Source organism: Bos grunniens, chromosome 19 (genome assembly GCF_055505025.1).
Source record: "Bos grunniens cultivar Pamir isolate PY7600 chromosome 19, Bosgru_T2T1.0, whole genome shotgun sequence".
NCBI classification, from domain to species: domain Eukaryota; kingdom Metazoa; phylum Chordata; class Mammalia; order Artiodactyla; family Bovidae; genus Bos; species Bos grunniens.
In genome coordinates, this window is record NC_141183.1 from 32106655 (window position 1) to 32119461 (window position 12807).

At 45.7% G+C, this 12807-nt stretch overlaps 1 protein-coding gene across 10 annotated transcripts in view; it reads right to left on the minus strand.

Annotated features, from left to right (window-relative positions):
• The window catches only part of ARHGAP44 (Rho GTPase activating protein 44), a 130768-nt gene that overhangs the window by 27611 nt on the left and 90350 nt on the right, over positions 1-12807 (minus strand). For 9 of the 10 annotated variants that reach the window (XM_086355529.1, XM_086355532.1, XM_086355524.1 and 6 more), the window contains 3 exons: positions 10295-10406; positions 8715-8791; positions 2424-2541 (listed from right to left, as the gene is read on the minus strand). In XM_086355529.1, the coding sequence (XP_086211655.1) occupies positions 2424-2541; positions 8715-8791; positions 10295-10406 (307 nt within the window). Of the gene's footprint in view, positions 1-2423; positions 2542-8714; positions 8792-10294; positions 10407-12807 lie in introns of those variants that run through there. The other variant, XM_086355534.1, reaches the window with a different exon arrangement.

Below are 12807 nucleotides of genomic sequence, written 5' to 3' on the forward strand. Positions count from 1 at the left end.
CACACCACATACAAACACGGTGTTGTATGTTGACTATATCTCAATAAAAAGGAAAAAAGCACAGGAAAGCTGACCCGAATGCTGAAGGAATTACAGCAGACAACTGCATAATTCAGGAAGAGTCTGATATACACGGAACCTCAGGCATTCTGCACAGACCCCGATAACCTCAGCAGCCCCTCCAGCTGCTGATCGAACTGTCCTCTGTGAGCAGGGGAATGGGAGGAGTGATCTGTTTCCTTTTCCAGTATCCTCAACAGGCAAGCGTCCTTAAAGCGTTCTTGCATACAAGATGATAGAACCAAGACACCAATTTCACATGATTAGCTACCAAAAGTTCAAGGTATTTTTCCCAAAGAATAAAATGGACTCTAGGACCACCTGCCTCAGGTCCCCACCACTTCAGCATCCTTTACAGTGAATGCCTCCGGGAGGCTGCTGGACCTGTCAAGGCGCTAGAGAAAGTGGTTTTGTCGGAACTCAATCTCGCCTGCCATGGCCCCAGCAGCCTTGGTCTAGAAGCATCCGTCACCAGCCTGACAAGCGTGAGGGAGATAGTTCAAGTCAGGGGAAGACAAAGGGTGGGGTGATAAAAAAAAAAAACAACTCGGTAGACAGAGGTAAGGAAGGGAGCCTTGGGAAGGACTAAATGCCACGTCAGTTCAGTCCAGTGCAGTCGCTCAGTTGTGTCCGACTCTTTGCAACCCCATGAACTGCAGCATGCCACTGTCCATCACCAACTCCCAGAGCTTGCTTAAACTCATGTCTATTGATGCCACATCAAATCACTTTCAACCACTCAGCAAACGATCTCTGTAAAGCCAGCTGAACGGAGTATGCCCTCGGGAACATGAAGGTATTTTTCTGAAGGTACAATCACATCACCGTCTTATAAAGTTAACAATATAGATTCCAAGTAAGCCACACAAGTGAGAAATAAAAGCAGAAACTCTAAACCAAATTTTCATTTGTCTAATTTAATAATTTAATTTTATATTTAATATTAATTTATTAATATTTAATTTAATATAAATATTTTATTCATAAACATTATCGATATAATTTAATATTTAAATAAAGTATAGGGAGCCCCTACACTTCTGCTGAGTTTTTCCTCCTGGAGTACTACCAAGTTCTTACAGTGAACAGCAGAGAAAAGTCCTCTCTCGTTTTTCCCAAGGGGAAGGGAAAAGATTGCCATTTTGAAATGCACTGGAGCATTCTACCCTTAACAAGACCTAACCTTAGGAGCATTTTGCTTTTATTCCTGGCTGTGCCATGCTGCTTGTGGGATCTTAGTTCACCAACCAGGGACTGAGCAAGGGACCACAACAGTGAAAGTACCAAGTCCTAACCACCGGACCGCCAGGAAACTTCAAGGATATATCATTTTATCCCAGTAGAACCTGCCGGGATGCTTTCGAATTGTGGTGCTGCAGAAGACTCTTGAGAGTCCCTTGGACGGCAAGGAGATCAAACCAGTCAACCTCAAAGGAAATCAACTGTGAATAGTCATTGGAAGGACTGATGCTGAAGCTCCAATACTTTGGCCACCCGATGTGAAGAGCCAACTCATTGGAAAAGGCCCTGATGCTGGGAACAATTGAAGGCAACAGGGGAAGGGGTCAGCAAAGGATGAGATGGTTGGAGATGGCATCATCAACTCAATGGACGTGAATCTGAGCAAACTCCAGGAGACAGTGAAGGACAGAGGAGCCTGTTGGGCTGCAGTCCATGGGGTTGCGAAGAGTCAGACATAACTTAGCGACTGAGCAACCACAACCTGCTGGAGTTATATCAGAGCCCTGCTGAACACTTGCTTTTAGCAGACTCTAGCCTCCCTCACATTGAGAAAGAGAATTAATCAGCTCCAGCATCCTCTAGCCATCCTGTCCTACCAAACACAAAAAACTGAGAAGCTGGAAACAGAACGAAAGGCAAGAGAGAAGCACCAAAGTTCACGGTGCAGGGTCACAGGCACACCCACAGGCGCAGCCCAGTCACAGGATTGCAGGGGCTTCCCCCGCTCCCACACCTGACCGCCACATCACCACACGCCTGCGCACCACAGGTCCCTTTACCCAATCCTTCATGTCCACCTTTGGACAAAAATTGCAAGGTATACTAAAAGGCAAAAACGTAGTTTGAAGAAACTGAACAAGCATCAGAACCAGAGTCAGAGGTGTCAAGAATGTTGAAATTATTGGGCCAGGAATTTTTTTTTTTAATATGATGAATACCGAAAGCCTCACTCTTAGGGTTCGTCCTGGGCTCTTTAGACATGCCAGCTGACAAGCTTGGGGACACAGACTCAACCAGAGGCTCACTATTAGGGTTTTCATAGACCTCCAGCAAACAAAAGGATGATGCTCCCTGAGGGCCTCCCGTTTTTCTCGGTGGAGAGGAGCACAGAAAGGGGGTACCCTGCAAATCTCCACTCTGTTGGCAGCCTCCTCCATCTCCTCCCTGAGGGCATCGGCTTTGGCACCTGCAGGCTGTGAGCTGCTGGACAAACCCGAAGACTTGGATGTCTGCTGCCACCTGATGAGGAAACAGGAGAAAGAGAGGAGAGGTGTGAATAGAACTTGGTCCCTGCCTTCGAGGAACTTAGATTCTAGTCGGATTAGGCATAAATGTAAGTTGAGTTTCAGTACAGTGTGGGTGTTTTTTTCTTTTAGCATTTTCAGACATTCTACATCTAAGTTGATGAGCCTTACAAATTGGAGTTTGTGCACATACAAAATAGTTAAACACACACACCCTTAGCTCTTTAGGGCTCCCCATCCCTTTGCCACTGATGCACGAGGCTCCAAGCTTCTTCCCTGTGCACCTTTGTAATTTCAGTGTCTTTTAGCGACTTCCCAGGTAGCTCAGATGGTAAAGTGTCTGTCTACAATGCGGGAGACCTGGGTTGGATCCCTGGGTGGGGAAGATCTCCTGGAGAAGGAAATGGCAATCCACTCCAATATTCTTGTCCAGAAAATCCTATGGACGGAGGAGCCTGGTAGGTTACAGTCCATGGGGTCACAGAGTTGGACCCGACTGAGCTTTTTTTTTTTTTTTTTTTTTAAGTGATAAGTTAGAATGGCAGCAAAAGCAAACACTCTGGGATTAGAAAGGGAAAATGCATGGTGAATCGGACTCAACAATAACTTTTGGCAAAGAACATTTTCCATGTAGCGTGTGGAATCTGATGCTTCCCAAGTGACTCAGTGGTAAAGAATCCACCTGCCAATGCAGGAGACATGGGTTCAATCCCTGGGTTGGGAAGATCACTTGAGAAGGAAATGGCAACCCACTCCAGTGTTCCTCCCTGGGAAATCCCCTGGACAGAGGAGCCTGGAGGGCTATAGTCCATGGGGTCAAAAAGAGTTGGACATAACTGAGCATGCATGCATGCACGCGCATGAGACAGGTAGAGAAAACCCTGAGGACACTGTGGGAGGCAGGGAAAGAGCTGGTTACAGGTATCACCTCATTGCCAAGAAGAGATCAGGAAAAGGTACCTGGTACCAGATCAGGAGAAAGGGGGCCCCTGTGTCCACACGGCAGGACCGAGAGAGGCTGAGGACAGTGACCCCTTCAGACAACAGCAAGCGTTCTCCAATTTGCAACACCGTCCCTACTGTCTCCCGAACCCTAAGGCCGAATGGCATCACTGCTGCTTCCTCTGAAGCACGGTCCACACCGTTCCTTTCAGTTCCCTGCCCACCCTGCGGGCACTGAGTTGGGGAACCTTCATCTACTTGGCCAAAGTCAACCATGGATGCTAAGTGAGAGGCTAAATGGGTAAGATGAAAACAAATGTGAAAGTCAAAATCTCCACTAGGAAGCACTAAGCAGCCTTGGATCAACATTTTGATACCTCATGTATATTTTCTTTCTCTTTTTTTTAAAATTTTATTTTATTTTTAAACTTTACAAATTGTATTAGTTTTGCCAAATATCAAAATGAATCCGCCAATAAAAGCAAAAATAAACAAATGTATATTTTCTTAACCGTTTATCTCTGGGCAGAGAATACTGGCCTTCTAAGGAGGCCCCTTGGGAAACTTTCAAAGGGAACCACAAATATTTCTGGTTGCTCCTCTAATTAAAAAATAAATTTAAAAAGCTATTTCCTGTTGCTAACTTATTATCAAAGAATTACCAAAAGCAGGCCCTGACAGAAGGTTCTAATTACACTAAGATGCTAGTAGCTACAGCAGGGAATAGCAGTGGGGCCTCTCTCACTCAGGCAGTAAACTCCACAGTCTATGGGGCCCAGCACGTGGGAAAAATAAGGCAAATGGGTCATTATCTTAAAAACTCACCCACCCAATCATTTATTTCCTCCTTGTAATGGGGACATGAGATATAAGCTGCTTCTCAGCTCTAAGGAAAATAATCGAGTCATCAGGGTGGCAAAGGCAGCTGATTCCTGGCTACCGTCTTGGGAAGTTGGGAGGGACTCATTGGGGGTGAGCGGGGGACGGTGGGGCCCAATCAGGAGCCTGGGCTGTGGGGAGCTGGATGTTTTCATGGACAAGCTGGGAACTGTCAAGTGGACTCATCAGATGAAATGTGGCAACAGATTAAATAGTGTCCTCTAAACACCATGCAGGCCAGGGTGAACGGGACAAACCAGAGAGCCCTGTAGGCTCCATCTGGCTCCTGGACCATTCGCCCAACGTGGAGGCAAAAAGTACAGCCTTACCCTCATTTTGAGAATCAATAATAGACTCACTAAGGGTTTACTGTGTTATATGCAAGAAAAAAATTAAGAGAGTGGAGCTGTATCACAATACCAAAAAAGAGGAAATCAGTTCTCTTTGCTATTAGCAAAAAGTAGCAAAATGAAGAATCTTCTGTCACTTAAAAAAGTGCACCCATGGGAGAATTACTTTGAAAGGCTTTGGGACATCAAGCTGGCTTGAAGCTACAGCGATGGTCACATGTGTCCTGAGAAAGATTCCTTACTCATAACAAGAATTCAGGAAAAATTAGAAATATTTTTCTAATATTGTACTCCAAAATGTCAAAAAAAAAAAAAATCTAAGCTAACAGGTAAGGATTAGTAAAAATGCCTGGGCAATTCTTTCTTATAATGGCTTGCCCTACAGAAATGATGTATTTATAATTTCCATTTTTAAAATTAATCAACTAATTAAAGTTCTGGCTGTGCTCGGTCTTCATTGCTGTACGTGGGCCTTCTCTTGTTGCGGCAAGTGGGGGGCTTCTCTATCCACAGGCTTCTCCTTGGTGGTGGCTTTTCTTGTTACAGAGCACAGGCTCCAGCAGGTGGAGCACGTAGGCTCAAGAGCTGCACAAGGGCTTGGTTGCTCCGTGGCAAGTGGGATCTTCCGGGACCAAGGATCAAGCCCATGTCCCCTGCACTGGCACTGTACCACCAGGGAAGTCCAACAGAAATGATCTATTTAATTAATATCTCCAGTTCAGTTCAGTCATTCAGTAGTGTCTGACTCTTCGTGACCTCATGAATCGCAGCACACCATGCCTCCCTGTCCATCACCAACTCCAGGAGTTCACTCAAACTCATGTCCATCGAGTCGGTGATGCCATCCAGCCATCTCATCCTCTGTCATCCCCTTCTCCTCCTGCCCCCAATCCCTCCCAGCATCAGGGTCTTTTCCAATGAGTCAACTCTTCTTATGAGGTGGCCAAAGTATTAGAGTTTCAGCTTTAGCATCAGTCCTTCCAATGAATACCCAGGACTAATCTCCTTTAGAATGGACTGGCTGGATCTCCTTGCAGTCCAAGGGGCTCTCAAGAGTCTTCTCCAACACCACAGTTCAAAAGCATCAATTTTTCGGCACTCAGCTTTCTCCACAGTCCAACTCTCACATCCATACATGACCACTGGAAAAACCAAAGCCTTAACTAGACGGACCTCTGTTGACAAAATAATGTATCTGCTTTTAAATATGCTATCTAGGTTAGTCATAATTTTCCTTCCAAGGAGTAAACGTCTTTTAATTTCATGGCTGCAATCACCATCTGAACTGATTTTGGAGCCCCCCAAAAATAAAGTCTGACACTGTTTCCACTGTCTCCCCATCTATTTCCCATGAATTGATGGGACCAGATGCCATGATCTTCATTTTCTGAATCTTGAGTTTTAAGCCAACTTTTTCACTCTCCTCCTTCACTTTCATCAGGAGGCTTTTTAGTTCCTCTTCACTTTCTGCCATAAGGGTGGTGTCATCTGCATATCTGAGGTTACTGATATTTCTCCTGGCAATCTTGATTCCAGCTTGTGCTTCCTCCAGCCCAGCGTTTCTCATGATGTACTCTGCATATAAGTTAAATAAGCAGGGTGACAATATACAGCCTTGACATACTCCTTTTCCTATTTGGAACCAGTCTGTTGTTCCATGTCCAGTTCTAACTGTTGCTTCCTGACCTGCATATAGGTTTCTCAAGAGACAGGTCAGATGGTCTGATATTTCCATCTCTTGAAGAATTTTCCACAGTTTATTGTGATCCACACAGTCAAAGGGAGAAGGCAATGGCAACCCACTGCAGTACTCTTGCCTGGAAAATCCCATGGACAGAGGAGCCTGGTAGGCTGCAGTCCATGGGGTCGAGAAGAGTCGGACACGACTGAGCGACTTAACTTTCACTTTTCACTTTCCTGCATTGGAGAAGGAAATGGCAACCCACTCCAATGTTCTTGCCTGGAGAATCCCAGGGACGGGGGAGCCTGGTGGGCTGCCGTCTATGGGGTCGCACAGAGTCGGACACGACTGAAGCGACTTAGCAGCAGCACACAGTCAAAGGCTTTGGCATAGTCAATAAAGCAGAAATAGATATTTTTCTGGAACTCTCTTGCTTTTTTTTGATGATGCAGCGGATGTTGGCAATTTGATCTCTGGTCCCTCTGCCTTTTCTAAAACCAGCTTGAACATCTGGAAGTTCATGGTTCACATATTGCTGAAGCCTGGCTTGGAGAATTTTGAGATATTGCCTTACCAATCCCAATACCCAAGAGACCATAAGCTGGAGACATGAAAACACTCATTAAATACTGGAAGAGAAGTCCCTGATGACACTTCTTACGGTTTCAAAATCTACACGCCACCTCTGGTGTCACCATTAAAAACATGAGACAGAATTATATGGACCACGTCTGTTGCTCAGAAGAAACTCTCCTTTAGGGAAGCTGAATGAAGAAATGGAAGTGGACAAGGCAAGGACAAGCTTTGATGCTAACATCCAGCTCTGAGCAGAAGCTGAAAATTCAGGTTTTTCTTACAGAAGCAGAGAAAAGACCTCAGAGCTAAAACCCAGGTCCTCAGAGGAGGAAATCACTCTGCAAACCCAGGAGCATAGTGTCCACCATCATCCTGACAGCGCAACAAACAGCATGTCTATAATCATCTTGTAATGGTGTTCAGTTGCTCAGTCATGTCCGACTCTTTGTGACCCCATGGACCACAGCATGCCAGGCTTCCCTGTCCCTCACTATCTCCTGGAGGTTGCCCAAGTTTATGTCCATTGAGGCGGTGATGCCATCCAACCATCTCACCCTCTGTTGCCTCCTTCTCCTTCTGCTTTCCATCTTTCCCAGCATCAGGGTCTTTTCCAATTAGCTCTTTACATCAGGTGGCCAAAGTAATGGAGCTTCAGCATCAGTCCTTCCAATCAACATTCAGAGTTGATTACCTTTAGGACTGACTGGTTTTATCTCCTTGCAGTCCAAGGGACTCTCAAGAGTCTTTTCCAACACCACAGGTCAAAAGAATCAATTCTTCAGTGCTCAGCCTTCTTTATGGTCCAACTCTCACATCCACACTTGACTACTGGAAAAACCATAGCTTTGACTAGACAGACCTTTGTCAGCAAAGTCATGTCGCTACTTTTTAATATGCTATCTAGGTTTGTCACAGCTTTTCTTCCAAGGAGCAAGCGTCTTCTAATTTCTTATGTGACTCCCCAATGTGGGACTACAGAACAGAAATCTACACCATTGGAAGCAGGAAAAGGTGACCAAGTCCTCAGATTCAGAAATTGTCCTCTTTCGTTTCTTTTTTTTGGCTGAGCCATGTGGCTTGCAGGATCTTAGTTTCCCACCTAGGGATGGAGTCCTGGCACTGAAAGCACCAAGTCCTAACACCGGACAACCATGGAATTCCCAGAAAATCTCCTCTTATTACAGGCACATCACCCACCCTCCTCTGTGATCTCTGCTCCTGTCACCCTCCCTTTTTCCCTTCCACCCCCACCATGCCCGCCTTCATTCTGTTTCCTGAATACGTCACCCTTATTTCCACCCACAGGGCCTTTGCTGTTCCCAGTGTCATGGACAGCTCTGCAAAGTATCTCTGCGTAGCTGCTTCCTTCTTATCAGATCAAGTGTCATCTTCTCAAAAAAAAAAAAAAAAAAAAAGTCTTCTCTGTTTCACTATTTATGCCATGGCCTGCTTCTGCAGAGCCACTTCCAAACTTACACTGTGGTGTCTTCCTGAAAGGACTTACGGCTGCTGAAATGGCCTTGTGTGTGTGTTCTCTTGTCCAGCGTCCAACTCCCAAATCAGGCCACAGCCTCTCTAAGAGCAAGGCCCCTATACTTCAGCACCCAGCTCATAGTAGAAGAAACACTCAGTGGATGAACACACACCACACACACACACACACACACAAGCCACTGCCTTCCAACTAGGACCACTGCTCTTCAAAGCAGCAGAAATGGAAGCAAAGAAAACCCACCATACCTCGTTCGTGAAGAGTCCATGTCCAGCACCAGCTTGGCTAAGTGTTTCCTCTGTTTTTGGATATTTGGGATTTCTACCTGTGGGTAGAGGAAACAAACAAGGAAAACACAGTTGATTTGAAGTCCAGTGACAAATTTTTGTAAATAATTTTAAAGATTGAAATATAGTTGAATTTCCAGTGTTTCAGGTGTACAGCAAAGTGATTCAATTATATATATATTTTTTCAAGTTCATCTCCATTATAGACGAACTTGAAAAAAAAAAGAGATATATATGTATAAAACGGAATCACTTTGCTGTATAATAGGTTTGTCCCATTATAGGTTATTATGATATTGAGTATAGTTCTTTGTGCTAGACAGGAGGTCTTTGTTGGTTGTCTATTTTATACATAGCACAGTGTGTGCATCTATCCCAAGCTCCTAATTTACCCTCCCACCTTCCCAGGGAGCGAATCTGAGCCTATTTCTCCTGCACTGGCAGGCGGGGTTCTTCACCACTAGCACCACCTGGCTGCACGACACACATTTCAAGAGCTCAGCAGCCACAGGTGGTTAGCAGTCGCCAAGCAGTGTAGACCGGAACCATCCCCAGCACCGGGGAGGTTGGTAAGACCAGTGAAAGGGGATGCAAAGAGGGCCAGGGTTCACAGCAAAGAACATCCCCTGACCACTTTATCTCTTACTTGATACAATTTCACTTGGTTGAAGCTGGCAAAGTTGCCACCTACACATTAAGGCTTCTTCTCAAAAAGACAGTTTGCTTCAGTGTTCTTTAAAGTAGACAGAGAAGGGCCCCGTCTAAACAGAGACAGCGAGGGGGTTGCACAGAGTCTCTCGGACATAAGCCCCCATGTCCAAGGACAGAGGCTTATGAATAGGGGCTGCTGCTCATTTTTAAACTTTTTTTAATTGAAGTACAGTTGATTTACAATGTTGTGTTAATTACTGCTAAACAGCAAAGTGATTCACTTACATACACAAGAACACACACACACACATATATATATATATATACACACTTTTTAAAATATTCTTGTCCATTACGGTTTATCACAGGAGACTGGATTTAGCTCTCTGTACTATAGAGAAGGACCTTGTTGTTTATCCATCCTATATAGACTCGCTTGTGTGCTAATCCCAAACTCCCAATCCATCCCTCCCATGTCCCCTCCCCCTTGGCAACCACGTCTGCTCTCTATGTCTGGGAGTCTGTTTCTCTTTCACAGGTTCATTTGTGTCCTATTTGAGATTCCACTGTCATTTCACTGAAGACCGGAGATGGGCGGAGGGCAGGGAGGAGGATGGGGCGGAGACCCTGTGGAGGATGAAGTGATGCCACCAGTCTTGCAGTTCCACCCTCAAGGATGGCATGGGTAGGAGAAGGGGGCAGCATTCAGCTCAAAGGGCTCCCACGCTGGGGAAGCCCCTGCAGTTGGGTAGTAACGATCCCTGGTGAGACACTGTGTCACAGAGTGGGTGAGAGGCAGAAACAACCCTGAGGCTGGAGCCAAAGGACCCTAGGGACCACCACTCTGCCCACCCCAATCACATGGGTCCAGTCTCGCTCCCACTTCTGACCTCGGCCAGCAAGAACAGCGGCTCGATCACATCCCTCTCAACCTGCAGTTCGAAATGAATCAGCTCCTGAGCCAGCTTGTCCTCTGTCTCACCACAGAGTTTCAGCATCTTCCTGCAACAGAAGGGGAGGAAAACTGTCCTGAGTACTCTGCATAGAAAGATGTGCTACTGCTAAGTCACGTCAGTCGTGTCCGACTCTGTGCAACCCCATAGACGGCAGCCCACCAGGCTCCCCTGTCCCTGGGATTCTCCAGGCAAGAACATTGGAGTGGGTTGCCATTTCCTTCTCCAGTGCATGAAAGTGAAAAGTGCAAGTGAAGTCACTCAGTTGCATCCGACCCTTCGCGACCACATGGACTGCAGCCTACCAGGCTCCTCCGTCCATGGGATTTTCCAGGCAAGAGTACTGGAGTGGGTCACCAGTGCCTTCTCCGAGAAAGATGTGACCCACATCCTAATGCTGCCACCTGCCAGCCAGGTAAACACTCTTGAGAAAAACTTGCTCCATGCAGTTTCGTTTCTCAAACTGTCCACTTTCTAAAGGATGCTGAGTACCTACTATGTGTCTTGGCTAAAAGGGGGTCTGTGGGGAATTAAGAGAAATATAGAGGGGCTTCCCTGGGGCAGTCCAGTGGTTGAGACTTCGCCTTCCAATGCAGGGGGCCGGGGTTCGATCCCTGGTTGGGGAACTAAGATCCTGTATGCTGCAACGAAAGATCCTGTGTGCTGCAACCAAGACCTGGTGAGGCCAAATAAATATTTAAAAGAAAAAAAAGAAGAAGCTCTCTCCTCTTTCCGTTTGCCTAAAGTGAAAGTGAAAGTCACTCAGTCGAGTCCAACTCTGTTACCCCATGGACTATACAGTCCATGGAATTCTCCAGGCCAAAATACTGGAATGGGTAGCCTTTCCCTTCTCCAGAGGATTTTCCCAATCCAGGGATCGAACCCAGGTCTCCCCCACTGCAGGCAGATTCTTTACCAGCTGAGCCACAAGGGAAGTCCAAGAATACCAGAGTGGGTAGCCTATCCCTTCTCCAGTGGATCTTCCCGACCCAGGAATCAAACCGGGGTCTCCTGCACTGCAGGCAGATTCTTTACCAACTGAGCTATGAGGGAAGTCCTAAAAGCAGGATATGAATCTGTAAAGGGGTCCCCCTCCCATCTCTACCAGATGCTAATCACCAGAAACAATTTCAGACCCTTATCAGCCCAGAGACGGCCCCAGCGGACTCCACATTACGAATTTTACTAACTCTTATCTTCTACTAGTTCCCCATATATTTACCTTCCCACAATCTGCTGCCCTAGAGACTAACATTTCTTTTTCTTTGTCTTGTCCCATCTCTAAAAATCACTGCTCTTTTGTTAAAAATACTACATAGGCCCAAGTTCAAGTCACCCCTTTGAGTTACTCATCATTGAGTTCTCCCACGTGTATGACAATCAAACACGTATGCTTTTTCTCTTATTCATCTGTCCTCTGTCATTTTATTTGTAGGGCTCATGGAAGAGCCTAAGATGGGAAGAGGGAAAAAGAATTTCTTCATCCTCTCCAGCACATTCACTTTGCTGTTTGTTGTTCAGTCACTAAGTCGTGTCTGACTCTTTGCAACCCCACGGACTGCAGCACTCCAGGCTTCCCTGTCCCTCGCTACCTCCAGCAATTTGTTCAAACCCATGTCCATCGAGTCGGTGATGCCATCCAATCATCTTATCCTCTGTCGCCCCCTTCTCCTCCTGCCCTCAATCTTTCCCAGCATACTTTTTTTTTTTAATGCTTTCTTGCTATTTGCATTTCATTCTTTTCTTCTGGACATAATCTACCACACACAACCTTAACTAGTTTCTCAGTGAGAACATGCAAATAGTAATTCCTCTATATCTGTGCCTGAAGATACCCTATTTTCTTCTTATTCCTTAAGATTTTTAAAAAAATATTTGCTTCTTTGGCTGTCAGGTCTTAGTTGTGGTGCACGCTGGCTCAGTAGCTGCAACACGTGGGCTTTGCTAGCCCAAGCCATGTGGGATCTCAGATCCCCAGCCAGGGGTGGGACTCACTGTTCCCTGCATTACGAGGAGGATTCTTAACCACTGGGCCAGCAGGGAAGTCCCGTCCCCTTCTTCTTGAATGACAGTTCAGTACATCACTGAATCTAGATTTCTCACATTTTCCACTCACTACTTGAAGATATTCCTCCCTTATTTCCTGGCATTTATGTTGGCTCATAAATAGTCAGTTATCAGTCTAAGTGCCCTTGTATACACACTTGGTGACTGAACAACTACAAGCTTTCTCTGCTCGACTTTAAATCTCTCTTTTGTGTCAATGGTGTGTAGCAGTTTTACAATGGTGTGTCCAGTGATGGATTTCTTTTTGTGGATCTCTGTCAGGACTTTTTGTGCTCCTTAAATCTGAAGACTCATGCTTTTCTTCAAATATAGAAAAGGAAAATTCAACCAGAAACTCACCCTTCTATTTTCTTCTTCAGGAGCAGCTACTACACATTAATGCT